General features: G+C 48.8%; 1 protein-coding gene across 2 annotated transcripts in view; it reads right to left on the bottom strand.

The window, feature by feature from the left end:
* LOC146860845 (uncharacterized) overlaps positions 1-27,388 on the bottom strand; it is a 442,566-nt gene that overhangs the window by 22,962 nt on the left and 392,216 nt on the right. For both annotated transcript variants that reach the window (XM_085644807.1, XM_085644808.1), the window contains 3 exons: positions 23,935-24,055; positions 19,527-19,621; positions 18,816-18,881 (listed from right to left, as the gene is read on the bottom strand). In XM_085644807.1, coding sequence (XP_085500933.1) covers positions 18,816-18,881; positions 19,527-19,621; positions 23,935-24,055 — 282 coding nt within the window. The remainder of the gene's footprint in view (positions 1-18,815; positions 18,882-19,526; positions 19,622-23,934; positions 24,056-27,388) is intronic.

Genomic DNA, 27,388 nt, shown 5'->3' with positions numbered 1-27,388 from the left:
GCTATTTTGTCTCACCTGGAGTCTGCTTCGGTTTTCCCTGTGCCTTGCTTCTTGTTGAGATCTCCAGTGCTGCCTGTGGACTATTCCTTGTTTTTTCTGGTCGCTTTCTGGCTAGGTTGTGCTGTTTTGCTCCCTGTTCATTTCCTGCTGCCGGGCCCTGTATCATGGGTAAACATTCACGGAAGAGCAGGCATGTGGAGCTTTCTTCTTCTTCATCGGGGTCCTCTTCCTCGCCTTCTCCTGCGCGCTCCAGATGGCGTAAGGAGGGTGATGATGCCAGACTTAAACGTTTGATCAAGGGGACTTTACTGGAAATGGGTGGCACTCCCCGTTCCAAAATCTCTGGACGTGCTCCGCCGTCTCATTCTTCTACCTCAGAGGACAAGTGGTTGGGGGGTGAAGAACATAAGGGCCAATACATAGACAAGGATATATTGCCAGATTTGTTGAAGCATGTAAAATCCAATATGGGGTTTCCTTACGATGATGCTCCTAGCACCTTCTGGGGTTCCTTGCTTCGCCAGTTTCAGAGCTCTGCTACGGTGGACATCCCGGTCCATCCGTACATCCATGAGGTTCTTAAACGGGAGTGGAAGGACCCTGACCTTGGTTCATGGCCAAACTCTACCCCCTTCAGGATATGGCCAAAGACTTGCCTGACTCCATTCCAATCGATTCCTTTGTGGCCAGTCTGGTGGGTCGTACTTCGTTGGCTGAGGAGGCAGTGGTCAGGGATCCTGTGGATAAGAAGGTGGACGCTTCCCTATGGATGGTTTATTCTGGTTCCCATTTAGCTCTCAGGGCAGGCATTTATGGGACTTATGTTGCTCAGTCGCTTATCTCAGATATCAAATCTCTTTATGGGGCTTTGGATAATTCTACAGACTATCCGGGACTTCTTGAGCATATTGAGCGGCAGGTGGAGTTCCTGTCTGAGGTTTTCTTCTATGTGGGTGTTGGCCCTTTCTGGGGGGGCTTGTGTGGCGGCCCCACTGGAATTTGGTTCTGAAGGACTGGAAAACGGATTCGGCCCAGAAATCCTCGGCTCTTCGGTTGCCCTTTCAGGCTACCATGATGTTTCGGGAAGAGTTGGAGGGCAAACTGCATCATCTTTTTAAAGAAAAGAAGCATTCCTCCTAGTTTGAGCAATGGTCCTCTGTGGCAATTTCTTCTAAACCCAAGTCTTTCTTCCATCCCCCCCTCTCAGCGGCAGTTTTCTCGTGGTCGTGTAAGGTTTTCTTATGGTAAATGTCGGGACAAGAAGGCTAAGTCTCCTCCTGCGAAGCCTCGTTCCTGACTATCTGGCAGCCGACACCAGATTCTTGGTCAGAGGTCGGCTTCAGTTCTTTTTCCCAGCTTGGATGCACTCCTGTTCCAATATGTTGGTCCTGAACATTGTGAGACAGGGGTATCTCATCGAATTTTCAGAGCCTCCTCCGGACTCTAGGGTCCGCCCGAATACCTGGCCGTCTTGTCTGACCAAGAGAGGGGAGCTGTGTGTGGGGATCCAGGCTCTGTTGGACAAGGGGGAGGTGCAGGAGGTTCCTCCTTTGGAGAGGGGAAGGGGGTTTTATTCCATAATTTTCCTGGTGCCCAAGGTGACAGGGGGGTTCAGTCTTGTCTTGGATTTGGAGGCCCTGAACAAATTTGTGTTACATCTGCCGTTCAAGATGGTGACTCTCCAACGGGTGATTCCCCTTTTTCTCCCGGGTCATTTCATGTGCACCCTGGATCTTCAGGACGCTTATTACCATGTCTCTGTTCACCCCCATTCTTGTTGGTTCCTGAGGTTTTGTCTTCATGGGCGGCATTATCAGTTTCAGGTTCTGCCCTTTGGCCTAAGGTTGGCCCCCAGGGTTGGTGGCTTCATTCCAACTTCAGGGTGTCCTGATTTACCCTTACTTTGGTACAATTGGCTACTTCATGCTCCTTCCAGGGATCTGTTGTTGCGGGATCAGGAGTTGGTGTGTTCCGCGTTGGGGGCCCATGATTTTCTGCTAAATCTCCCCAAGTGTCAGCTGGTGCCTTCCCAGGACTTGACGTTCATAGGGGCTCATTTCCACACACATTTGAATCGGGTTTTCCTGCCTGTGTCTCGGGCGGTGACCTTATATTTCCTTGCTTGTCATTTTCTGGAGGGTTGTTCCTTCCTGGTCCGTCTCTGGTTGTGGCTTCTGGGCCTTATGGTGGCGACGGTGTTCATGGTCACTAGTGCACGGTTTCATTTACGGCCTCTTTACTCGTTCCTGTTGTCTCGTTGGGATCCACTGTCTCTCAATTTGTCTCTCTTGATTCCGGTGTCCCTATCGATCCTCCCTGCACAGCACTGGTGGACGGTGTTGGACTATCTTGTCAGGGGTCTGCCTCTGCAGCCCTCCCCTCTGGTTGTTCCCACAATGGATGCCAGTGCTGTGGGATGGGGGGTGACGTTGTGGTCGGATTCCCTTCAGGGTTGTTGGTCCCTTTTGGAAGGTCGGCGGTCTTCGAATTGGCGCGAGTTGTCAGTAGTGTTACGGCTGTCATGGGGTTCCGGAATCGGTTGTTGAATCGCAATGTGCTGGTGCGTTCGGACAGCACAGTAACAGTGGCCTACCTGAATCACCAGAGGGGTATCGGGTCCAAGTCCCTGAATGCGGTGGTGTCCCGTTGTTTTGCTGGGCGGAGGGGCACCTCTTGTCTCTGACGGCTGTTCATATCCGGGGAGCGGACAGTGGGGTGGCGGATGTCCTCAGTCGGTATTTCCCCACCAGTGGCCTTTCGTCTGGTGTGCGGGAGGTTTGGTCTTCCTTATCTCTACATCTTTGCTTCCCGGCTCAATGCTCAGCTTCCCCGCTTTTGCTCCTGGGTCCCTTAGGCGGGGTCTTGGGAGGTAGATGCTCTGACCATTCCTTGGCTGACTCAGCTGCTGTATGCATTTTCTCCCTTTGCTCTGATCTCTCAGATTCTGTCTGAACAGCTGGTGGAGGATCGGGAGGTGGTGGTGGTAGTGCCCTTCTGGCCCTGCTGGTCCTGGCTTCACACTCTACGGTTGTTGGTTGTTCAGGTTCCTTGGTTCTTCCCGTTCCTTCCGTCTCCTTGGTGATCTTCTCCAATGTTGTCCCTCCTGAGGCTTCATCTGTCGGCCTGGAAGTTGAGAGGCAGGGGTGGAGGAATCGGAGTATCCCCGAGCATTTAGCTTTGGTGATTCAGCAGTCCAGGAAGCCTTCTACTCTCAAATCCTATGGTCGTCATTGGGGTAATTTCCAGCGTTGGTGTCAAGGTCTGACGTTGTCTCCTCTGGTTTGTCTCTTGCCTGATGCCCTTCAGTTTCTCTGGGAAGGGTTTGAGAAGGAGTTGTCTGTCTCCACTTTGCGAGCTCAGTGGGCTGCTATCCGGGCTTTCCGTTCTCCTTGGGGAAATTTATCTGATGGAGACAACCTGGTTTACCGGTTGCTGCACAGTTTTTCCTTGTCCCGTCCTGTGGTGTGACCTCCCTATGGTGTTGAGAGCTTTAGTGGCTGCTCCTTTTGAACCTTTGGAGGACGTTCATCTGAAGTTTGTTACTTTCAAAGTTGTTTTTTGGTGGCCATTACCTCAGCCAGACGGCTTGAGGTGTTGGAAGCTTTGATGGCTCGGGAGCCTTTTCTGTCCTTTTCTGACGATGGGGTGGTCCTGCGTTTAGATTCACCCTTTGTTCCCAAAGTTCCTTCTCAATTCCATCGCTCCCAGGAACTGGTCTTGCCTGCTTTGTGTGTGGAGCAGGTGGAGGGGGGTGATCTTCCTTGGGCTTTGTTTGCCGGGGGTTGCGGATCTATGTGGAATGTACTTATCCTTTTCGGCGGTCTGACTCCCTGTTTGTTTCTTTTGGAGTTTCCTCTCGGGGGTGCAGGGCTTCTTCTTCCTTCATTGGTCGCTGGCTGAAGCAGGTTATCATGTTGGCCTACTCCCTTTTGGGCTCCCCTCCACTGGCTGGGGTTCAGGGCCATTCTACTTGTGGGGTGGCGGCTTCTTGGGCTGAGGTCCATGGGGTGTCCCTGTCTGAGATCTGTAGGGCGGCCACTTGGGCTTCTGCTTATACCTTTTGTTAGATCTGACATCCTTGGCGTGGGTTTTTCCCCTATCTTTTGCCTCTGCTACCTGGATTTTTGATGCTGTGATGGATTTCGTTTTTGCTGGTTTAGATGCTTTGGACACTCTGCCACTGCTAATCAGTGCCAGAGTGTAAGTGCTCCCTGTGTAAAATATCATATTGATTGGATATACCTGATTGGCATATCTGTATCACCATGAAGTCCCTAGTAAAGTGCACAGTGTGTGCCAGGGCTGGTGATGACAGATGCTACTAGTGGGTCTGCAGCGCTGATTGCGCCACCCACCTGTGTAGCCCTAAAATGGTGTCTCAGGCCTGCCGCCACAGGCCTGCCTGCAGTCCCCGGACTGCCATGTCCTCCTGGCCAGTGTCCACACTGACCGGGCCTAACCCTTCCCTTTTTATACACGTCAGTCATCCCTATGGAAGGCCCAAGGTACCCCCCTGGGCAGGGTGCAGTGTATGTAAAAGGTAGAGCATGTACTAGTGCAGGTAACATGTTCTGCTAGTGAACAACAGCCATGTTGTGTGTTCACTGCTGCAAGGTTATCTTGCTCCATAGGCTAACATGGGGGAGGCTGGTGCCAATGGCTATCCGCCTATCTTCTCATAGGAACAAGATAAGACATGAGTGTTTGATATCCCTGAGCTCAGCATTTAATAACACATCTTTTAGGAGAGGTAGTTTTTAAATCCTGAGTTGGAGAATAGTACTTTTTAGAGAGTAGCTGTTCTCTTGTCTGACCCTTCTGTGTGCCTGGGCATGCTTGTGGATTGACTGTCTGGCTTGAGAGTGACAGGGGCTGGGGATCCCCCAGGAGGTTGGCTGAGTCAGCCCTCTGCTGAATGGCGACATTTGCAAGGAGAGTGGAGGGAGGAGATAGCACCTGGGAGTGAATAGGGCTGTGCCTGCCTGCCACACTGCTAGCTCGACCTCCTGCTGGGCGGCTGACGACTCTGCCCCTCACTCTGAAAAGAAAGCAGAAGCCAGGAAAACAAAGTGCTCCAGCAACACCCAGAACTGGATCAGACCGGGCTCAGGACCCACTTGCACAAAGACTTCAAAGACTTTTAGGGGTATAAATACAAGACCCCTGACAACAGATTTTTAGATTCTACAATCAAGAGGAACCTCTGCTGAAAGACGGACCGCTGAAGGACTGAAGGAAGATTGCCTTGCTGTGTGCTCTAAGGGCTGACCTGTCCTGCTGTACAACTGAAGCTGAGGAGGAGAAGGGACTTTGCTGTGTGCTGTGACCCTGCCTGCTTGACCTACAAACAAGACTTTGCTGTGTGCTGTGTCTTCAAACTCTGAATCTCCAAGGGCCTGAGAAGAACTGGCCTCCTGTTTGGCAACCCAGGGACATCAAGGTTGCCGCGACTACAAGACTCTGTTCTGCCCGTGAACTGCGCTGGCTGCTCTCCGCTTTGCTTGAGAGCGCCGCACCGAGTCCTGCCTGAAACCGGCTGCCGTGGAGAGGAGATCGGCGTGCTCATCGGCACGTGCATTCCTGCCAGCCTAAAAGATCGTGGGTGCCTTCTGAGCCGCTGTGAAGCCCGGCGGCGTCTCAACCAACTCGCTCCGCAAAGCCACGAAGGAAGAAGCGAGAAGGCCGCGACCCGATTGGTGGTCTGTGGAGGCTTGGCCGGAGGAGCTGCGCTGCGATTGGTTGTTGCCCGGGGACATCTGTCGACGTCACTGGGGGCTCGACGAACGAGCCGCGACCGGATTGGCCAGCGCTAGCGAGTTGCAGGAGCCCTGCACCGAAGAAACCTTCCAACGCGCCGAGTCCTCGCACACCGGGCCCCATCCTGGTGAGTCTGTAGAGGGAAAGGGAATCCGTGACGTAGTAGCATCCTTCGCAAGTCCCGAACAGCCCGCATAGCGTGTGGGGGCTCGGTGACTGCCACGTAAGGTCTAATCAGCTGGTTCCCATCGAGGGAACAGCCGGAGAAGAGCGCTACAGTCGCGAGCGCAAGGGCACCACGGAATAACGTGTATTCAGAACTCAGAGCCTGCGATCATATTCTTTGTGGAATTCATTCAAGAGACTAAGACAAACCTTTTCAGGATCCTAACAAACCCAAGAAACCGTTTACTGTGCAACGCTATGATAAATTGATTTTTACTGCTGAAATTAGATAAAACTATATTTTTAATATACGCACCTGTGTGGTCTACGTTTGTGGTGTACCAGGGGGGTCATTGTAGTGGTTACTTGCAAATACGTTACACATTGCCTTGGGGATAAGCCTGTCTGCTCGAGCCAAGCTACCTAGAGGGTGAGCAGGGGTTATCTACCGTGTGTGTCCCTGTACCCTGGCTAGAAGCAAGGGTCCCTATTTGGTCTAAGGTGCTTACCTCTGCCAACTTGAGACCCCCAGATCTAACATTGGTGGTCAGCGGTGCGGATTAGAACCAGTATTTGCACTTGACCTGCAGTGATTCTTTGTACATCACTAGTCTAGTTAGCAGTTGCATTGCACAAAGTTTTTGAAACCTATTTTTGGAAGACCTAGGAAGCATCATGTCTCTGAATGGAGTAGGCAAGGAGGTGGAATTGCAATTTGAAGTAGAAAAGTTGCTCACATATAAGAAGGATCAACTAATGCAATTCTGCAAACAGCTTGGATGCCCAGTGAAGGGCAGCGCTAACAAAGATGAGCTACAGAAAGCTCTAAGGGCCTGGCGGGAGGCCAAAAATGTTGTAACAGAAGATACTACTGGAGAGGATGATACACAGGAGCATGGATTTGGATCCAATGATTTGCCAGTAAATGTGTCGCCTTGTAGGGCGAGCAGCACCCATTCCAGTAGGGGCCTTTCTCCAGAGGAACTGGAGGAAAATCAGAGGATTAGGGCCCATGAGATTGAACTTTTTAAGCTCAAAGCTCAAGCAGAAGAGAGGAAACTGCGCCTTGACAGTGAGAAGAAGGCGGAGGAGAGGAGGAATGCTCTCGCTTTGGAAGAGAGAAAACTCCAGTTGGCTCATGAGTTGAGCATGAGGGAGCTGGACATTAAAGCTAAACAGGTGGAGTCCAGTCCGAATGGTGGCAGCGCACAACCAGTACAGGCGGGTAAAGTATACATACCGAAAGATTTGGTGCAGAATTATCAGAGGGGTGAGGATATCTATGCATGGTTTAGATCCTATGAACTTGCCTTGAAGATGAATGAAGTGCCTGAGAAGAGTTGGGGGGCAGGTTTGTGGAAGCATTTTGAGGCCTCTGGGAGGGATGTCTTAGCACCCTTAGAAGCAGCAGGTACCTTAACCTACCCCACTATGAAGGAGGCCTTATGCCTCAGGTATGGGCTTACACCAGAACAGTACCGCCAGAAGTTTAGGAACTTCAAGAAACTTGATTCAAGTACTTGGGTGGAGTGTGTGAGTATGTACACGCGTGCACTGGAAGGTTGGATAAAGGGCAGCAAGGTAACTTATTATGTGGGGTTGTGTCACTTGATTAGTTGGGAGCACTTGAGTAGTCTATGTGTTCCAGAGCTGCGCCAGCATCTTTTAGACAGCAAGTTAACTGATCCCAGTGAGCTTGCTAAAGAGGCAGACCGCTGGACTAGCACCAGGGTCAACAAAGGGGTGGTAAGTATCCCAGCCAAGGGTGGACAGGGTCCCCAGCAGAAAGGTGGGGAGGACAAGGGTAACAGGAAGGAGTTCTCTAAAGGGCCCCAAAACATTTCCCAGGAGAAGGAGTCCCAAGCCCACAAGCCTAAGAAGTCTTGGCCCCATAAGGGCAGGCAGGATAACAGACCACCGCCTACTTGCTATGCTTGTAGGGAAGTGGGGCACATCGCCCCTAAATGTCCCAAGAAACCCCCAGCACCAGCTGCTGCTCCAGTCCCAGGGTTAGCTAGTGTAGCTTTGGGAGGGGATTTGATTTCCAGTGGGGAGGAGGGATTAGCTATGATGACCCTTGTCTCTTTAGGAGACCAAGAGATGGTCCAGGATACCTTGATACCCGCTAACACTAAGAAATACGGGCAAAGGGTGACCATCAATGGGAGGGAGATAGAGGCTCTGAGAGACACCGGGGCTAGTGTGACATCTGTCAGGTGTCAGTGGGTGTCTGAAGAGCAAGTCATTCCCAATGTGCTCCGCCCAGTAGTGGCAGCTGACACTTCAGTGCGCCTCTGCAAGATGGCGCGTGTTCCCTTTACATGGGGGGGAGTCTCTGGTACCTTGGAAGTCTGTGTCAGTGATGCCTTGCCGGTAGATTGTCTGTTGGGTAACGACCTGGAGAGTTCTCCATGGAAGGACGTAGAGCACAGAACTCACTTGGAGATGTTAGGACTGCCAGCGTGGATCTGTGTATCCACACGTGCCATGACAGCCAGTAAGGGTGGATTAGTAGAACCGGAGCCTGGAACAATGGCCCAGGAACCTGTCAGGAGAGGAAGGGGCAGAGGGTGCGGTAAACCGGCCCCACTGTTCCCACGGTCCAGGAGGAAGCAGAACTTGAGGGCGATGCCCTGGAACCTACAGGGGAACAGGTGGCCGAACTGGGGGAATTGCCTGAGCTGACCCATTGGCAGCAAGAGGGTGGTCCCTCCAGGGAGGAATTCTGCCAGGCTCAGAAGGAGTGCCCTTCTCTCATTGGTGTGCGGCAGCAGGCTGCAGACCAGGCAGCGGGCCTAGGGTCCAAGGAACATTTGATTTACTGGGAGGATGACTTACTTTATAGTGAGCCTAAGTTTGCTGAGCCCGGTGCAGCCCGTGTGCTGGTGGTACCCGAGCGCTTCAGGAACTTCTTACTGGGTCTGGCTCATGACGTGCCTCTCGCAGGACATCTGGGGCAAGACAAGACCTATCACAGGCTTGTCACCCACTTCTACTGGCCCCAGATGAAGAAGCACGTCAGTACCTTTTGTAAGTCTTGCCAAACATGCCAAGCCAGTGGTAAGAGCGGAGGAAAGTGCGTGGCACCCCTCCAACCTTTTCCGGTGGTGAGCACCCCTTTTGAGTGGGTGGGCATTGATATCGTGGGGCCCCTGGACCCCAAGACTGCCTTAGGCAACAGGTTCATCCTGGTCTTGGTGGACCACGCCACCCGGTACCCGGAAGCAGTCCCTCTCAGGACAATCACGGCCCCCGTGGTGGGCCATGCATTGATGGGGATCTTCTCCCGCGTAGGGTTCCCCAGAGAGGTGGTCTCCGACCGGGGTACCAACTTCATCTCTAGGTACATGAAGTCTCTGTGGGAGGAGTGTGGGGTAACTTATAAGTTCACCACTCCTTACCACCCTCAAGGAAATGGGTTGGTTGAAAGGTTCAACCGCACCCTGAAAGATATGATTATGGGCCTAGCGGAGCCCATGAGACGGAAGTGGGACGTCTTGTTACCGTGCCTGTTGTTTGCCTACAGGGAGGTGCCTCAGAAGTCCTTAGGGTTCAGCACCTTTGAACTGCTGTATGGCCACCCTGTTAGAGGACCTCTCACACTGGTGAAGGAGGGGTGGGAGAAATCCCGTGGGAAGACCCCCCAGGATGTGTTCAGCTATGTGCTGGCCATCCGCAACCAGACGCAGCGCTTCAGGAAGCTCGCTCAAGAGAACCTAGAAGCCAGCCAGGAGGAAATGAAAAAATGGTACGACCAGAATACCACTCTGGTAGAATTTCATCCTGGGCAGAAAGTGTGGGTGGTGGCGCCGGTGGAGCCTTGTGCGCTCCGTGACAAGTGGGCCGGGCCATACGAGGTGGTAGAGCGCAAGAGTGAGGTGACCTACCTGATCAACATGAAGACTCCTAGGCAGCCCTTGAGAGTCTTGCACGTGAACCGCCTCAAGCCCCACTTTGAGAGGTCTGAAGTTACAATGCTCATGGCTACAGATGATGGTGGGGAAGAGGACAGTGATCCTCTCCCTGACCTCCTGGCAACCAAGGAGCAAGACGGGTCAGTGGATGGTGTGGTCCTCTCGCCCACCCTGACCCCAGAACAGCAGAGAGACTGTCGCCAGGTGTTGGGTCAGTTCGCCTCCCTGTTCTCTCTGACCCCAGGTGTCACCAATTGGTGCGTCCATGATGTGGACACTGGAGATAGTCTACCTGTGAAACAGAAGTTTTACAGAATAGCTGACAAGGTCAGGGCCAGCATCAAGGAAGAAGTTTCCAAGATGTTGGCGTTAGGGGTGATTGAGCCCTCCAGCAGTCCCTGGGCTAGCCCAGTGGTCCTAGTTCCCAAGAAAGCTGCTACACCCGGTGACCCGCCAGAACTTCGGTTTTGCGTGGACTACCGTGGGCTCAATGCGGTCACCAAGACTGACGCGCACCCCATCCCCAGAGCTGATGAGCTCGTGGATCGGTTGGGAGCTGCCAGGTATCTCAGCACCTTTGATTTGACTTTGGGGTACTGGCAGATTGCCTTAACTGAGGGGGCAAAGGAGAGGTCGGCATTTTCAACACCAGAGGGGCATTTCCAGTTTCTCGTCATGCCCTTTGGATTGAAAAATGCCCCTGCCACCTTCCAGAGACTGGTCAACCGGGTACTGACCGGGCTGGAGCAATTCAGCGCCGCATACTTGGATGACATTGCTGTGTTCAGCTCCACTTGGGAGGAACACTTGCAACACCTCTGTGAAGTGTTGAGGGCTCTGCAAAAGGCAGGCCTCACTATCAAGGGCAGTAAGTGCCAGATAGGGCAGGGATCAGTGGTGTATTTGGGACACCAGGTGGGGAGCGGCCAGGTGGCGCCCCTACAGGCGAAGATTGATACCATTCTGGCTTGGGAACCCCCCAAGACGCAGACAGAGGTGAGAGCCTTTCTAGGACTCACCGGGTATTACCGACGGTTCATCAAGGGTTACGGCACCATTGTTGCCCCCTTGACAGAACTAACCTCTAGAAATCAGCCCAGGAAAGTGAATTGGACCGAGGCCTGTCAGACTGCTTTTGATGCCCTGAAAACTGCAATGTGCACAGCACCAGTGCTGAAGGCACCTGATATTTCGAGTGAGTTCATTGTGCAAACAGACGCTTCAGAGCAAGGTGTGGGAGCAGTACTCTCACAGATGGACGACGAGGGCGGGGACCAACCTGTAGCTTTCATTAGTAGGAGGCTACTCCCCAGGGAACAGAGGTGGAGCGCTATTGAAAGGGAAGCATTTGCTGTGGTCTGGACCCTGAAGAAGCTGAGGCCCTACCTGTTTGGGACTCACTTCCGTGTTCAGACCGACCACAGGCCCCTCAGATGGTTAATGCAGATGAGGGGTGAGAATCCAAAACTGTTGAGGTGGTCCATCTCCCTACAGGGAATGGACTTCACGGTGGAACACCGTCCCGGTGCAGAACACGCCAATGCTGATGGTCTGTCCAGGTTTTTCCGCCTTAGTGATGAGAACTCCCAAGAGGGTGGGTAATTCTCCCCACTTTCAGCTGAAGGGGACACGTGTTAGACCTGACATCCTTGGCGTGGGTTTTTCCCCTATCTTTTGCCTCTGCTACCTGGATTTTTGATGCTGTGATGGATTTCGTTTTTGCTGGTTTAGATGCTTTGGACACTCTGCCACTGCTAATCAGTGCCAGAGTGTAAGTGCTCCCTGTGTAAAATATCATATTGATTGGATATACCTGATTGGCATATCTGTATCACCATGAAGTCCCTAGTAAAGTGCACTGTGTGTGCCAGGGCTGGTGATGACAGATGCTACTAGTGGGTCTGCTGCGCTGATTGCGCCACCCACCTGTGTAGCCCTAAAATGGTGTCTCAGGCCTGCCGCCGCAGGCCTGCCTGCAGTCCCCGGACTGCCATGTCCTCCTGGCCAGTGTCCACACTGACCGGGCCTAACCCTTCCCTTTTTAAACATGTCAGTCATCCCTATGGAAGGCCCAAGGTACCCCCCTGGGCAGGGTGCAGTGTATGTAAAAGGTAGAGCATGTACTAGTGCAGGTAACATGTTCTGGTAGTGAACAACGGCCATTTTGTGTGTTCACTGCTGCAAGGTTATCTTGCTCCATAGGCTAACATGGGGGAGGCTGGTGCCAATGGCTATCCGCCTATCTTCTCATAGGAACAAGATAAGACATGAGTGTTTGATATCCCTGAGCTCAGCATTTAATAACACATCTTTTAGGAGAGGTAGTTTTTAAATCCTGAGTTGGAGAATAGTACTTTTTAGAGAGTAGCTGTTCTCTTGTCTGACCTTTCTGTGTGCCTGGGCATGCTTGTGGATTGACTGTCTGGCTTGAGAGTGACAGGGGCTGGGGATCCCCCAGGAGGTTGGCTGAGTCAGCCCTCTGCTGAATGGCGACATTTGCAAGGAGAGTGGAGGGAGGAGATAGCACCTGGGAGTGAATAGGGCTGTGCCTGCCTGCCACACTGCTGGCTCCACCTCCTGCTGGGCGGCTGACGACTCTGCCCCTCACTCTGAAAAGAAAGCAGAAGCCAGGAAAACAAAGTGCTCCAGCAACACCCAGAACTGGATCAGACCGGGCTCAGGACCCACTTGCACAAAGACTTCAAAGACTTTTAGGGGTATAAATACAAGACCCCTGACAACAGATTTTTAGATTCTACAATCAAGAGGAACCTCTGCTGAAAGTCGGACCGCTGAAGGACTGAAGGAAGATTGCCTTGCTATGTGCTCTAAGGGCTGACCTGTCCTGCTGTACAACTGAAGCTGAGGAGGAGAAGGGACTTTGCTGTGTGCTGTGACCCTGCCTGCTTGACCTACAAACAAGACTTTGCTGTGTGCTGTGTCTTCAAACTCTGAATCTCCAAGGGCCTGAGAAGAACTGGCCTCCTGTTTGGCAACCCAGGGACATCAAGGTTGCCGCGACTACAAGACTCTGTTCTGCCCGTGAACTGCGCTGGCTGCTCTCCGCTTTGCTTGAGAGCACCGCACCGAGTCCTGCCTGAAACCGGCTGCCGTGGAGAGGAGATCGGCGTGCTCATCGGCACGTGCATTCCTGCCAGCCTAAAAGATCGTGGGTGCCTTCTGAGCCGCTGTGAAGCCCGGCGGTGTCTCAACCATCTCGCTCCGCAAAGCCGCGAAGGAAGAAGCGAGAAGGCCGCGACCCGATTGGTGGTCTGTGGAGGCTTGGCCGGAGGAGCTGCGCTGTGATTGGTTGTTGCCCGGACACATCTGTCGACGTCACTGGGGGCTCGACGAACGAGCCGCGACCGGATTGGCCAGCGCTAGCGAGTTGCAGGAGCCCTGCACCGAAGAAACCTTCCAACGCGCCGAGTCCTCGCACCCCGGGCCCCATCCTGGTGAGTCTGTAGAGGGAAAGGGAATCCGTGACGTAGTAGCATCCTTCGCAAGTCCCGAACAGCCCGCATAGCGTGTGGGGGCTCGGTGACTGCCGCGTAAGGTCTAATCAGCTGGTTCCCATCGAGGGAACAGCCGGAGAAGAGCGCTACAGTCGCGAGCGCAAGGGCACCACGGAATAACGTGTATTCAGAACTCAGAGCCTGCGATCATATTCTTTGTGGAATTCATTCAAGAGACTAAGACTATCCTTTTCAGGATCCTAACAAACCCAAGAAACCGTTTACTGTGCAACGCTATGATAAATTGATTTTTACTGCTGAAATTAGATAAAACTATATTTTTAATATACGCACCTGTGTGGTCTATGTTTGTGGTGTACCAGGGGGGTCATTGTAGTGGTTACTTGCAAATACGTTACACATTGCCTTGGGGATAAGCCTGTCTGCTCGAGCCAAGCTACCTAGAGGGTGAGCAGGGGTTATCTACTGTGTGTGTCCCTGTACCCTGACTAGAAGCAAGGGTCCCTATTTGGTCTAAGGTGCTTACCTCTGCCAACTAGAGACCCCGAGATCTAACACCTTTGTTCTGCATTATTGCCATCAGAATGTTCTGGGGGATGATGCTAACTTTGGTCTGGGGGTTTTTCAGGCTATGTGCTCCTGATTCCCCTTTGTTTCTGTTCCGTGTTTCAATAAATCACTGGGTTTGCTGTTTGATCTGTGTTCTGGTGGTTTGTTGCGGGATGATGGCCGGTTGCTGCTTGGGTATTCTCACTTGTTAATATGAAGGGGACGAGGACAGGAGGGACCTGGGGGCAATGTCCTATTGCTTACTGGTAATCTTCATTACTCCGGGTCCCGTTGTCCTCGTCCCCTTCATAGCATCCCTCCCTCCCTCCTGGACTGGCTGACCCTCATCTGGGGCTTGGTGGTTCAGAAGGAATGCTGGGTAGGGTACGGTTATGTACTCCCAGTGGGGAAGGGGGAGAGGTGGTACCAGCATTCCTTCTTTTATTCTTCTGTTGGTGAGATAGATTATCTCACTTGTTAATATGAAGGGGAAGCGGTGGAGGGGAGGTTAGCAGTCCCGGACTTGGAGACCTACTATTTAGCCGCTCAGTTACAGTGGTTGACCCAGGCGGTGGCTAGGGAGTTTCGGGTGGTAGGGGAAAATCCGGGGGGGCAGATTTCAGCATGCCTGCTGTCCGGGATTGTCCTGCAACAACCGATGCGCCTCGGGGGTCTCTCTAGTGAGGTGCGGACCTTCAGGTTCTGTTGGAATAGGAGTCACCAGAGGGCGCGGATCATGCGTCCGTATGCGCCGGAGATCCCATTGTTGATGTGTCAGCAGTTGCCCCATGGGGGCAACTGGTCGGCACTGGCGCGGTGGAACGATTCTGGATTGACGACTGTGGGGGATCTATATGAAGACAATGCACTGTTGCCCTACGAGACACTCCGCGACCGGTTCGATCTCCCTCGCGGGGATTACCTACTGCACGCGGCGCTGGTGTCGGCTATTCAGCGACAGTGGAGGGGAGGGTTGTCTGAGCCTGGAACATCCATGGCCTGCCAATACGTGGTACTAGCGGCTGGCGCCATCAAAGCGGTCATGTGTTTATACCAATGGATGACCTGTGAAAGGTTGGTCCCCCTCGTTCGGTTGAAGCAGCAAAGGGAGGAGGATATTGAGGGCGAAATACCTGATAAAATATGGGCTGAGTTGTTGGGGAGGCTCTGGAAATGTTCTAGAAACGTCCGATTCCAGCAGATCCAACTTTTCATATTGCACAGGGGTTACCTCACACCTGTTAAAATCCAACAGTATTTTCACACGCTTACGGCGAGTTGTCCTAGGTGTCATGCAGAGGGGGCCGACTTTCTCCATATGCTGTGGAGTTGCCCACGGATAGGGGGCTATGGGCAGGAAATTTGGTCCTTACTGTGTGATGTCACGGACAGGGAGATTGAATTTGGTATTGCTCCTTGCTTGTTGCACTGGTTTCCCCACACCTCGAAGACTAAAATAACTAGTAAATTTATAGATTTAGGGTTGGTACTGGCCAAGCGGGAGATTACAATTAATTGGGAGGCACAGCGAGGGCCGCGATTGCAGAAATGGAGGGCGGAATTCATCCGGTGGGCGGAATGTGAAACGGCTCTTAGGCTACAGGCGGCTACTCGCGCTCATAGCGATAAGGCGATGGACTCGGCCCGGGCCTGGAGAGCTTTAGCAGACCTTCTGAAACCCATGGAGTCTGATAGTGAGGTAGGATCGGAGATTTGTGACCAGCAAAACATACCCTCCTCTGGGCCTGGTTAGAATGATTCTGGGAGAATGGATGGTTGTTCTAGTCAGCTTGTTAGTAGTCCTGAACTGGGAAAGTTTGAAGTGCACCTTACAATTGTAAAAGATGCAAGTATGAGCAAAACCGAAGACCTTATGCTGTATCCGCTCAACAAGTCATGCCAGGGGAGTTGTGGGAAGGGGAAGTAAGAGGGGGGGGGGGAGTTAACATGGGGTAGGTTTTAGGATTCTATGTACTTTTCTCTTCTTGAGGTATGGAACCTCCGAGTGGACTCACTGTTATTAGCGCTGTTACGTTGATATTTCAATGAAAAGAAGATGGTACAGTTAGTGGGCGGTATGTTGCAGGATGTTATAATGTGTAAGGACAACATTGACTGTAAGCCATGGATCACGAACAGACTTGAGTGTACAAGGAGTATTGTATATTAGGGTACTGATATGTGAGCTCCTGTCTGAAGTATTCCGGAAGTATTGTACAAGGTTAATCAATAAACATATTTTACAAAAAAAAAAAAAAATGAAGGGGAAGCGGTCAACGGGACCCGGAGTAATGAAGATTACCGGTAAGTAATAGGACATTCATGGGGAGACCACACGTACTTAGATCTTCCGAACCCATATTTCCCCTGTCCCCAGCAAAGGCACACACTGACACTGCGAGAAATAGGTTAAAAAAACTCCCAAGATATGAGGGTCATTGTCATTTTGGTTTCTTACAATCAAATCCCATTTCTAGAAAAATGAATGCTGAGCGGACTGCACCAACATGGCAGCACACTCTGAATTCTGCTGTGCTGTACAGGTTTATGCAATTCCAGGAAAAAGAGATCCTGGCAAGCAGGCGGGAATCACGCGACTGAGCGAATGTTTCTCTGCTTGGGTTTGGGGCACCAACTTAGCTGCTCACCAAAGATTACATTACCCTCTAACTCAGGCTCACGTCTACCCCTTGAAAAAGACATCTACAAATGTCGGAACTTGGATGAACTGATAATTGGTGACAGGGCTCAATCACCCTGCCCTTTACATGGATACGCTCCTTGGGAAAATCGTGTATGTGGTTTAAAAAAAGTTAACAATCTTGGAATCTATTTGACTCAGAGATTTACCTCTTAAGAGATGAGCTGCAGCACTCAAAGGAATAAACCTTCCTATACCCAGGAAGAAACTCCCATCTGTTTTAGGCATGCTGGGTGGAGTGAGGGGTGTCTCAGGAGGCATCTGAGGTCCTAAGGTCAATAGGTGACACACAGCACTGATCTTCTAGCTCTCAGGCGTGCAGAAGAAGGAGCAGGCACAGGGAGCTCACAGCTAAGGAGCAGGTCAGCAGGCAGGGTGTCAGCAGAAGCATGGCCTGCTCTAGTCATAACTCCCGCTCATGCACTGGCATTGGAGCGGTGTGTAAGTGGGTGATAACCAGTGTGAGCAGGGTAGTTAAGTGTAGCCCCCAAGTGACACGAGGGCTAGGAGTTGGGATACACACCCTGTGCGGAGAGGAGTGAGTGCATGAGTCTACTTGATCCCATGCTCAGGAAGACTGACTGAGGCCGAAAGAGGTGCCACGCCGGTTGTAGATACATGGCTTGGTCCACAATCTGGGTGCAGGCAGAGGGTGGGGGTCAGGAGGGGGAACTTGTCCCTTGCACCTTTGCCGCTGAATGGGCAACGTGCATGCAGTGCTCCAGTAGCAGGTGTTGGGTAGGTGATGCACAGCATGGGCAATCAGGAACAGAGCGGGAAGAGTAAGAGTACAGCCTCACCCATGGGCAGAAGGTGGGGGCACTCTGGGATGAACTGGCAGTGGGAAGATGGGAGATGAAGTAGGAGATTTCACAGCCCACTGGCCCGACATCTCACCAGGAGATACAGGCAGCATCTAGGGCAAATGAATGTGTGCACCAGTCCATTTGTTCATGTCTTTCACCTAAAAGACTCATTGTGACTATTTACATCCAAACACCCATTTTGCACAAGGACACACCAAAAGGAGTGACCTGTAAAAGAGGCAGAAAATGCTGGGCTGGGAGTAGACAACAGGGGTATAGCAGGCAGCATGATACAGCACCCCAGGTCTCGAGAACGTGCATAGTGATGGCTGAAAGAAGGTATGTTGAGCCTTAACTACTCACAGCATTATGGTTGAGGATGTGGTTACAGTGCTCCCCAGAATTCGAGGGTTCAACAAGCTGCCCGGGACCTGCACTTGAGGCCGCCCACATCCTGCTGCCAGATGAGTCATTCATAGTGCTGCGTTGCAAGCACACAACTTTTAGCCGCAGACAGTGGTGACTCTTACGGTACATGGAGGTGTGGGGTCTTGAGCACAGCACAGGCCACCAGGCTGAGGTGCACTTCTTAGAGAGAGGGAGAAAGAGACTGTAGCAACAGCCGCATGCTGCAACTCTCTGAGATCTGTAGATGGACTACTAAGTGACCAGTCAACAATGGAAACTGTATACAAAATGAAGTGTGCTCAGCCAAAGCATGATGGACACAAATCCTGAAGGGGGCTCCCCCAAAGAAGCAAATGGGTGAAGGGGGCCAACAAAAGCCCCTCTCTTTATATTGTTTGGTATATGGTGTTTTGACACAACCTTTGGCAAAAAGCAAAAGCTCTCTGTACCCGGACTTAAAAAGTTAAGCAATCATATAGGATTGCAGAGGGTAATAGAATGTGTATGAGGATTGAGTGTCTTGCATCAACTTCTTTGACCAAAAGCTCATATGCATCTTCTTAATGGCACTCCAAGGGACCACTAACTGATTTGGGAAGGTTCTATATGAAAATAGGTTCATGCTATTTGTAAACAATCCTCCGAAGCTTTCTACTTTTGAATGTTTACCAAATCTGAAACATGTTACTGTATAATACATTCCACGTGATTAAGGAAACTTTATGTAGTTAGAAATACAATTCTCTAGATCTGTTTTCTTCTTCAAAGTTACCTTCCTTTCCAGAAAACTGTTCCATGATGCCTAGCTCAATATGGAAACTAAAAATTCACAGAGCTGGGTAGGATTACAAACTTTCAGCATCATAGTGAACTTAGCCGCGACAGTTACTAAGGGTCACAGCCGTACAAAAAGGTATTCTGGGACCCCTCTTTGAAAACGGGGAACGCTAAATGTGTGGATGTAAAGTAAACTGCAGAAAGAAGCATTCTCTGTCTGGTCTGAAATCTTCATTCAGCGGTGTGGAGGAACAAACCTTACCCGATCGAGAAAGCACTGCATGAACCACTTAGTGGTGTAAATCCCCGTGGACATCTGTTCTTTGTCCTAAGGAGAGAGATAAAAGGAACAGTCACTTCATCGGTCAGAGAGACATAAAAGCATTACAGGTCCAAAGTCAATCTTTCATGCACCAGGCTTATACAAGAGGGAGAATGACTACAGCAAGAGCGTAAATTGACCAACAAAGATCCACAACCTGTATCTAAGCTGCCAGCACCTTCCTGAAATGTGTCTCTTCAGGGTCTTGCACACTGGTAGTGATTGGACCCTCATGTCAGCTGAGAATTAGTTGTATTCTTGTTGTCTGAAGTCTTTGTAGCTGATCATTGGTCAGACAAAGGTACTGTACCCTGAAACTTGTTGGTTAATGAAACAACATCACGTAAGAGTACTGGAATGGTCATTAGCAATGATGTGCTGCTTCCTTACTCTGTTACAGAGGTAAAAACAGGTAGTTTATGTTAAAAACTTTTTACATGTACTTAAGTATTTTCAAGATCTGTGAGTGATATGACTACAACATCCCTCATGACAGCAGACAACAGTGCCATGATCTTGGTGAAGAAGATTAATGCTTGTTGTTAGGGGTTTATAAAAGAAGTCTGGCCCGACTAAAGCCAACCTGTGGAGGAAATACATTTGTCTAGTATTCACCTCAGAAATATACAACAATGCTTCTTTCATTCTTACCATGTGCTTCTTCAGCTTTGGAAAAAGTTTGCTCAAGATCTGCTCATGATGCGCTTGAAACCGTTGCAGCTTCGGGAAGCCAGGAATGAAAAAGCCTTCCAAAGACAGTAAGAGAAAGAGTAAATTAATCTTCAGAGCTACATTTTCCATGCAGGTAGATTGGGCACATCAATGGCCAAATGCACGCGTCTATCAATGTCTATAAGAATAAAATAATGTCTTACTTAGACTAAATGTAGCAGAACAATGACACGGAAAGTAGTTGATCACTCACCAAACCTGTAATCCTCCCCTCTCCATCACTGATTAAGAGCCAGTGGATGTGCCATGACACCGGCTCTTGCCCTCTACACAGTTTTGTGGTTCTAACCAGGCACGGTACATTTAGTTTGTGTTTCATGTGTGAAGTCAATGTCACTTTTAGATAGACAGTGAAGAAAGGTAATTGAAATGAAGGGCCCTCCCTCATATTGCTGCTTATAATCATGTATCTATGTCTTTAGTCAGAGCAAAGAAATAGAGGTGTTAACTATACTTTTTACGAACTTAAGTGCTACTTGGGATTCTGAACAAACAAATGTGCAAGAAACCTTCAGGCATTGCATAGGTGCTGAGGAAATGTCACACCAGAATATATTCTCCAATAGGTAAACACAGCTCTCAAAAGCAAGGATGTTGTTGTAAACTCAATATTGGGCAATGCTTCTTTCACTATCTTTGATGAAGAGATAATGTATGTTTTCCAAATCCTTCCCTTCCCACACTGTTTTCACCACTCTTTTATGCAATGGAAATTGGTCTCATTTAACTCCGTGCAATTTACCCTTGTGCACCAGTCCGTATCCACAATCCCTTAATCTCTAGAAAACACCTTAGCTCCCGGGGACTGAAACAAAAGCCCCATGTCCTCCATCCACCTTTGAGAGTTCCTTCTCTAGCTCTACACATTCTACATCCCTCGGTGATGAAAGACGGATGGACTTTCTTTGATGCAAAAGGTAGTAAATATGCAGGTAATACAGAGACTTAAAGTGGATAAAGAAAATACGTGAGAATCCCTAAAGCATAGATCACATCATCACAATCTAGATACAGTTCAGTCATTGCTGTCCCTGTGACAAATTATTAAATAGTAACAAAACAAACACATAATTATCAAAGCATATTTGCATAAACTGGAAGGAAGTCACCTACTGGCTGTGGGATCCAACCATGAAGCAGCGCACAGAGTAGGTGAAGTCAAGAACAATCACCAACCACATCACTGTCAAGGAGAAGAAAGGTACATGCACCTTCAACACTTAACCCATTCAGGCAGGCAAACAACAAAATAGCTTTAGAGCAGGCACACCACCAGACATGAATGCTGTGTCAAGTTAACCTTCTAAAACACAACAAAGGCACCTCAATGTTGAGTTCATTCAGTATTACATCTCCTGGCAGAGACACCTTACTGTCCCCATATCAATTACCTTGAAATTATTGCAAGTCTGGAAAAAGCCAAAGGAGTCCATTGTCCAGCCAGCACTGGTTGGGCATTTGATTAATTCAGATAGCGAATGGATAAATTAAAAATGTCACAACAGATCACTTTTCAGCATTGCTGTGCACTCGAGTGCGGCCTATGGGGAAATCAACTGCTTTTACACTCGGTACTCGGGCTTGAACCCGGCATCACCCAAATGACAGACTTGTCTAATGGATGCTTGTTAAGGCATATGTTGATCAGCCTGTGCTTCTCATGTGTTTTTTCACTGCAGTGCCAATGAAACTGGTGTATGTATTCCAGAAATATTACTCCTGCAGAAGGTTGGACTTCAAAGAGATTGCTTCCCCATTAGCCAAACCTGTCTCTTGAGGGGGAGGCAATCCTTCTCTTAACTGTAAGAGAGACAGAACTTGTTTTGAAGGAACCCAATTCTTCATGGTAGATGAATGAAATTTCTTAAAACGAGGGATGTTTGAGCTACTCCATGTTACTCTCTGACAATATACGATTAGATACTGGTATGATGCTGTTCCATCTAGGGAACAAGATGTGTTCACCCTAGGTCAAAAGGCATGGTAGGCTAACTCTGGTATGTGGGACTAACCCAAAGTTATGTCAGTCTACAAAAATGACAACCCAAAATCACATTATACAAAAGAACTACTGGCCTCCAACCCAAAAACCAGATGACAGTATCTGCTAGAGTAAGTCCGTTTTGGTGGTTCAACTGGACCCAAGGAGGTAGCATCCCACAATGGTTTAGTACTAGAGTATCACAGGCTAAGTATCTTCCTATAAACATATTGTGACCTAAATATCAGCAACCAAAATATCATGAAGGTAGGCATATACTGGTAGGTATGGGTTTACTATAACTAAACTTGACAATAAATATATTTTCAAGGTACATGTATGTGTTGTTAAGAAGAGTAAATCCATACTTGCTTTAATAGATTTGACTTTACAATCTTTTTGTTGTTGACATATTGGCCACGGTATTTTTGTAGAACGATATTTCTGTCCTCGATATTCTGATGTGCATCGCTCAGTGACCATTTGAATGAGAGAGGTGCAGTAATAGTTGGAAATATAGACTTGTCAACTTTTAGAAGAAAGGAAATTGGAGTGAATCTTTAGTTACCAGACACCAATCCAGCCTAGTTTTTAGACAGCACTTAATTCATTATTTTCAAGCAATCATGCTTGGTTTGCTTTTTCACATATTTCAAAAGGAAAAGTCTTAGGTGCCTCATTTGTTGCTCCTGGTGGTAGCATAGTGGGCAACACACTGAAGGGGCAATATTGCAGGTTCATCAACTGCTTTTTGGCTCGGTACATGCCTAGTGACCACCTTCTAGAACTGCGAAGTATCTTCTTCCCAGATCTCTCATGTTTCCATTCAGTCATTTGCATATGCCTTATTTTTTGTAATTATCCCTGTGGACAATTTATCTGATTTATTTTGATAATTTAATTCCCATTTCCCTTTCTGTAATCACCATCAAACCAAAGAAAGTCCAAGTACTCTGGAAGTCTCATTTTGTCTAGGTGCTTATCTGACAAAATATGAAAAAGCCTATGTCGGGTAGTTCCCCAGCTTTCTGGAGCACTGTTTGTTTAGAACAACCAAAATCAATGTTTTCCCTATTCATGTACGCTCTTGGTAATACGTACCCCACATCACCCATGTGGAGAGAACCGCTTTAGCAGTCAGATGTCTTATTGGGACACAATGTATTATTCACTGCACAATTATTTCTTCAATTATGGCCAGAAATACAATTTACTCTCAATTCTTTGTTGGTACGTTCTAATTTTGTTTTCTCTGTGACAGGAATCCACATGCAGCAGGCCCAACCCTTTCACATTAAACTTAGGGATGGGAGGCCCCCTGGGAGAAGACCCATCGGCCACCAATGAACAGGATGAAAGCAGGTGGATGGGGTCTTCTGAGAACCCCGTTTCCCGCAGCCACACTCCAGGTCAGGTGCAAGTGGTCTTTTGCCTGAAACATGCCCCCTTGCCACTCTCATGAACAGGGGTAAGGTACCTTTAGACATGCTGTCCCCCCCCCCCCAGCCACCTCACTACCAGTGGCAGGTAGTCACTGGGCATATCCCCTACACTCAGTCAGCCCTCCAGGTCTAGGGGCAGATTGTCTCAGAACTGATTGTTTGCCACCGACCTACTCCCATTAAGAGATAGACCATGGCAACGTTTCCCGTGGGACCCTCTGACCAGGTGAAGATGTGCTCTAGGCATGCTACATACCACTCGAAATATCCCATGATCAGTAGTAGATGGCTCTATACATGGCACCTGTGTGTTAGTCCGCTTCATGACCAGAGACAGCTGATGTATGGCTGGGCCATCTCCCACCCTGTCACCCAATGATCAGGGCTGGTGGTGTGCAGAGAGACCGTTTGCCACCAGATTCGTCACAGCCATTGGAAAGCGCCCTCTGACCATTCACCCTGCCCCCGCCCCCTGCCACACCCTTACCAGGGACCGGTAGCCTCTTCTGTTGCCTTTATGCGTAAACTGAATTTAGAGCATAGAGTAGCATCGAGTTGGGGTAGGGGCTTTTTCAAAAATAGTAAACAATTAAAGTAACTTACACTGGAAGTTAGTGACAATTCCGAATCCTAGGCAGCATCCTAGGGAAAGTTACTGCAACAATTCGAGAAACTGCCACTGTAATGATCCACAAGAGTGCAGAGAGCTCCATTTTATGCTTCTGTTCATGAAAAGCCTTTTACTTTTCCATATGTTTCAGGAGATGGACAAATACTAGAATCGCCTTTCAGAATGCCGGGAAGGCTTAGGCCATGACACAGGAACTGCTGAAACAAGAAGCTCTCTCTGGAGCAGCACTGTGTGATGAAATACAGAGTCCCCCACTTGCCTGCAGAACCTTACCATGCATTGCATGTCTCTGATTGGTCAGCAGCTGAGCAAGTGCCCAGAAAGCATCCTCTTCGTTCAAATACATCAGCAAGATGGCAGCGATCTGGCTCATTCCTTGGCAGTAGCTCACTTCCTGGAAACAAGAAAGAAAGAGTAACCAGGTTGAGAAGTCATTGAAGAGACACACAATTCACTTGTAGGATTTCTTCTTGGAGGACTGTCAGAAAGGATCATGAAAGGACAATTATTCATTTAGAAAAATACATAGATTTAACGAGAAAACATTCAGAGTATCATTGAGACCTACTCATTCCAGTGGACTCGCTATCTAATAAAATCAATATTGGACAGATGTACGAATAGATTATGTATTCGCAAATGGTGCAAATCGCTATTTTGGCCTTTTGAGAATGCAAAATCCCCATTCCTTATGTATGAAAGTCAATTTGGTCATTCTCATTTGCAAGTTCTTATTTTTGGTAATCGATGTTTTAGTATTTCCAATTAAGGAATCGCAAATATGAATTTCCAAATTGCAATTCGCAATTTGTACATATGAAGCATTTCTTTATCGCAAAATACAGTTTTCGGAAATGCAATTACCACCTATTCGAATTAGGTGCTAATCCGGTGCAACCTATATACACTGGCCGAAAATGCATTACGTCCTGTCACAGCGGTGGGGTTGCATATTCTGGCGAGCATGAGAATTTGAACTAGTATGCAGAGAAGTAGACAGGAGAGATTTTTAGAATTAGAGTAACTCTTTTTGATCAAACTGAGGTGGCGATATGTAATACGTACAGCCTTAGTAGTTTTTTGGGATTTAATAGCTGATTTACACCCCCTGCTACGGACCCCAGCATACAGAAGCAATGCTATTCCACCACATGTGCAGGTGCCGTGTTGCCTACACCTTTTAGCTTCGGGAAGTTACCAGGGCGTAATAGCAGTTGCATAAATAGTCACTCCCTCCATATACACATTTTGTGTGATGCCTCTTGTATAATAACAGACCTTGTTCCCCAATTTCCAGGTAGCACTCGTGATTCCTATATGTTCTGCCACAGTAGGATATATAATAGGCTATCTGAAGGTGATTTTGGCGGCAGTTTTCTACATGTAAGCCTACATAAATGATTTTGCACCCAGCTTACAATCCAATCTAAAAAGCCATACTAATGTCAGCTTTCTTTACTTTTTAGGAGAGAGTGCCTATGCACTATGGCATTGGATCTTAACACCATATTTAAATCCAAGTATAAGAAGTGAGCGGAGATACAACCGTACTCACAAAACCACAGTCTCTGTTATAAAGAGGACATTTGGAATACTTAAAAGACACTTCTGGTGTCTGAACAAGACTGGTGGAGCACTCCACTGCTATCAGAAAACATGTTGCAAAATCATATATACATGTGCAATGTTGCATAATCTCTGTATGAGGAGGGGTCTTCACAATGTGGAGATTGAGTCAGAGTCTGATCCTGGTGATGGAATACCACTAATACAACAGCAACAGTGCAACTGAGAGTAGAGCGTGTCATGCAGAGATCACTACTAATTATTTTTAAGGCAAGTGAAAAGCAAATATGCTAAATCAAAACAAGATAATGGGCCCGATTCACAAAAGTAATCTGAGACGAAATCCTAACTTTATGACTTTCGGTATTCACAAAAGGCATTTAGGAGTGGTAAAGTTAGGAATCCTAACTTTACTACTCCTAAATGCCTTTTGTAAATACCGAAAGTCGTAAAGTTTTTTAATTTTTTTTATTTTTATTGAATATTCCAAAAATTGCAACAACCAAAAGTAAAATTATAATAGAAGCAGAGCATTACAGTGTAGTGACACAAGTAAAAATTGTATAACAACATCGTACATGACATTATGTCCGAGGTAGATATATCTAGGCCCATACAATCTCTAAATATATCTTGGTAACCCAAGGTTACAGTCAGAATAATCAAACATTTGATACAATGACTTTGGAATATAGGTACATTATTACAAATTGGTCCTTAGTTAACTACAGATCCAGTGGGTGTAGGCTGTTCCTGTGTGGGGGCGCTGTTGCTATCCTGTGCTGCTAACAGGTAAATTTGAAACAGTTGCCAAATGTCTACAGGCCTAGAGGCCGGTGGCTGCAGCTGCGCATATGTGTTGCTCGTGGTATTACAGTACGTCATACTATGTAGACAAGCATTGAGTGTGGGGGACTGGGTGCATGCCCATTTATGAGCCAATTCACGCTTGGAAATCAGAAGCGCTATAGCAACAAAACGGCGGTGGGATTTGGGGAGATCATGAACATACCCCAACAGTGCCAATAAGGGCGACGGCGCAATCTCGACCCCCACCATCTTAGATAGTTCCCCGAATATCGATCTCCAATAGCCCTCTATTCTAGTGTAAGTCCACATCATGTGTGCAAAGTCGACTTCCGGAGAGCGACATCTCGGACACATGTCCGGACGAGAGGGGTCCATAAGATGCAGTTTACTGGGGGTCATGTACGCCCGCCACAGAAATTTAAAATTCAACAGTTTCTGCCGGTGGTTTGGAGACACTCGGCGTGTTTGTGCACAGCACCGACCCCACTTCACATCTGTCAACGGATAGCCTAGATCCCGCTCCCATGCCGTTCATACACTTGTATCACGGCACGGAAGCCATGCCATTGCCTCCTTGTACATCCGTGCCACCAAGTGGCTCCCATCCCGGATCTGGATAACCCGTTAGACTTGAAAAGTCAGGGCGTTCCAAAGGGTAACTATCCAGGCATGCGCGCAGCACCCTCTGCACTCTCAGGAGCACAAAATGGTCCATTGTGGTAGCGGTTCGGAAACGGGGATCCTCAGTATGCGAAAAAATTTGCCACCCAGGGAACACATCGCTGAACATGAGCAAGTGGAATTTGGCTACTGTGCGCTTCACTAGTGCCTCTTGCAGGATGGGAATCCAATCGTTTCCTGCGAGCGGTATCGCCGGGGAATACAATACATGTGCACCAGTCCCATGCAGTAGCTTCTGCCATGCCCAGCTGGTAGTAGACACTGTTTGGATGTCTTGTGAATCCCGAGGGAACCCTCGCGGTAGCAAAGTATTAAGAGGGGCAGGGAGCACCAGGTTGGCCTCAGGTCTATAGTACGGGATCCGAATGTCTGCACAGTACCAGTGTCTGGCATAGCTCACTTGTGCAACCAGGTAGTAAATCTGAAGATTCGGTACACCAAACCCTTCCCTCTCATATGGCAGTACTAAAGTGTCCCAGCTACTACGGGTCTGTTTACCACCCCACACCAGTCGTGTTAGCAGTGTGCGTAGATGGGAAAAGAAGCTATTGTATAGCGGTATGGGAATATTCAAAAAGAGGTACAAGAATTGTGGCAATACCACCATATTAATTATAGCTATCCTTCCAGCCACTGATAAGGGCAACCAACGGTCAATGTTCCGTTCCAA

The sequence above is a fragment of the Triturus cristatus genome, chromosome 3_1 (assembly GCF_964204655.1).
Source record: "Triturus cristatus chromosome 3_1, aTriCri1.1, whole genome shotgun sequence".
Lineage (NCBI taxonomy): Eukaryota > Metazoa > Chordata > Amphibia > Caudata > Salamandridae > Triturus > Triturus cristatus.
Note: the sequence above shows the minus strand (reverse complement) of the source record. Positions and strands in the feature narration are given on the sequence as shown.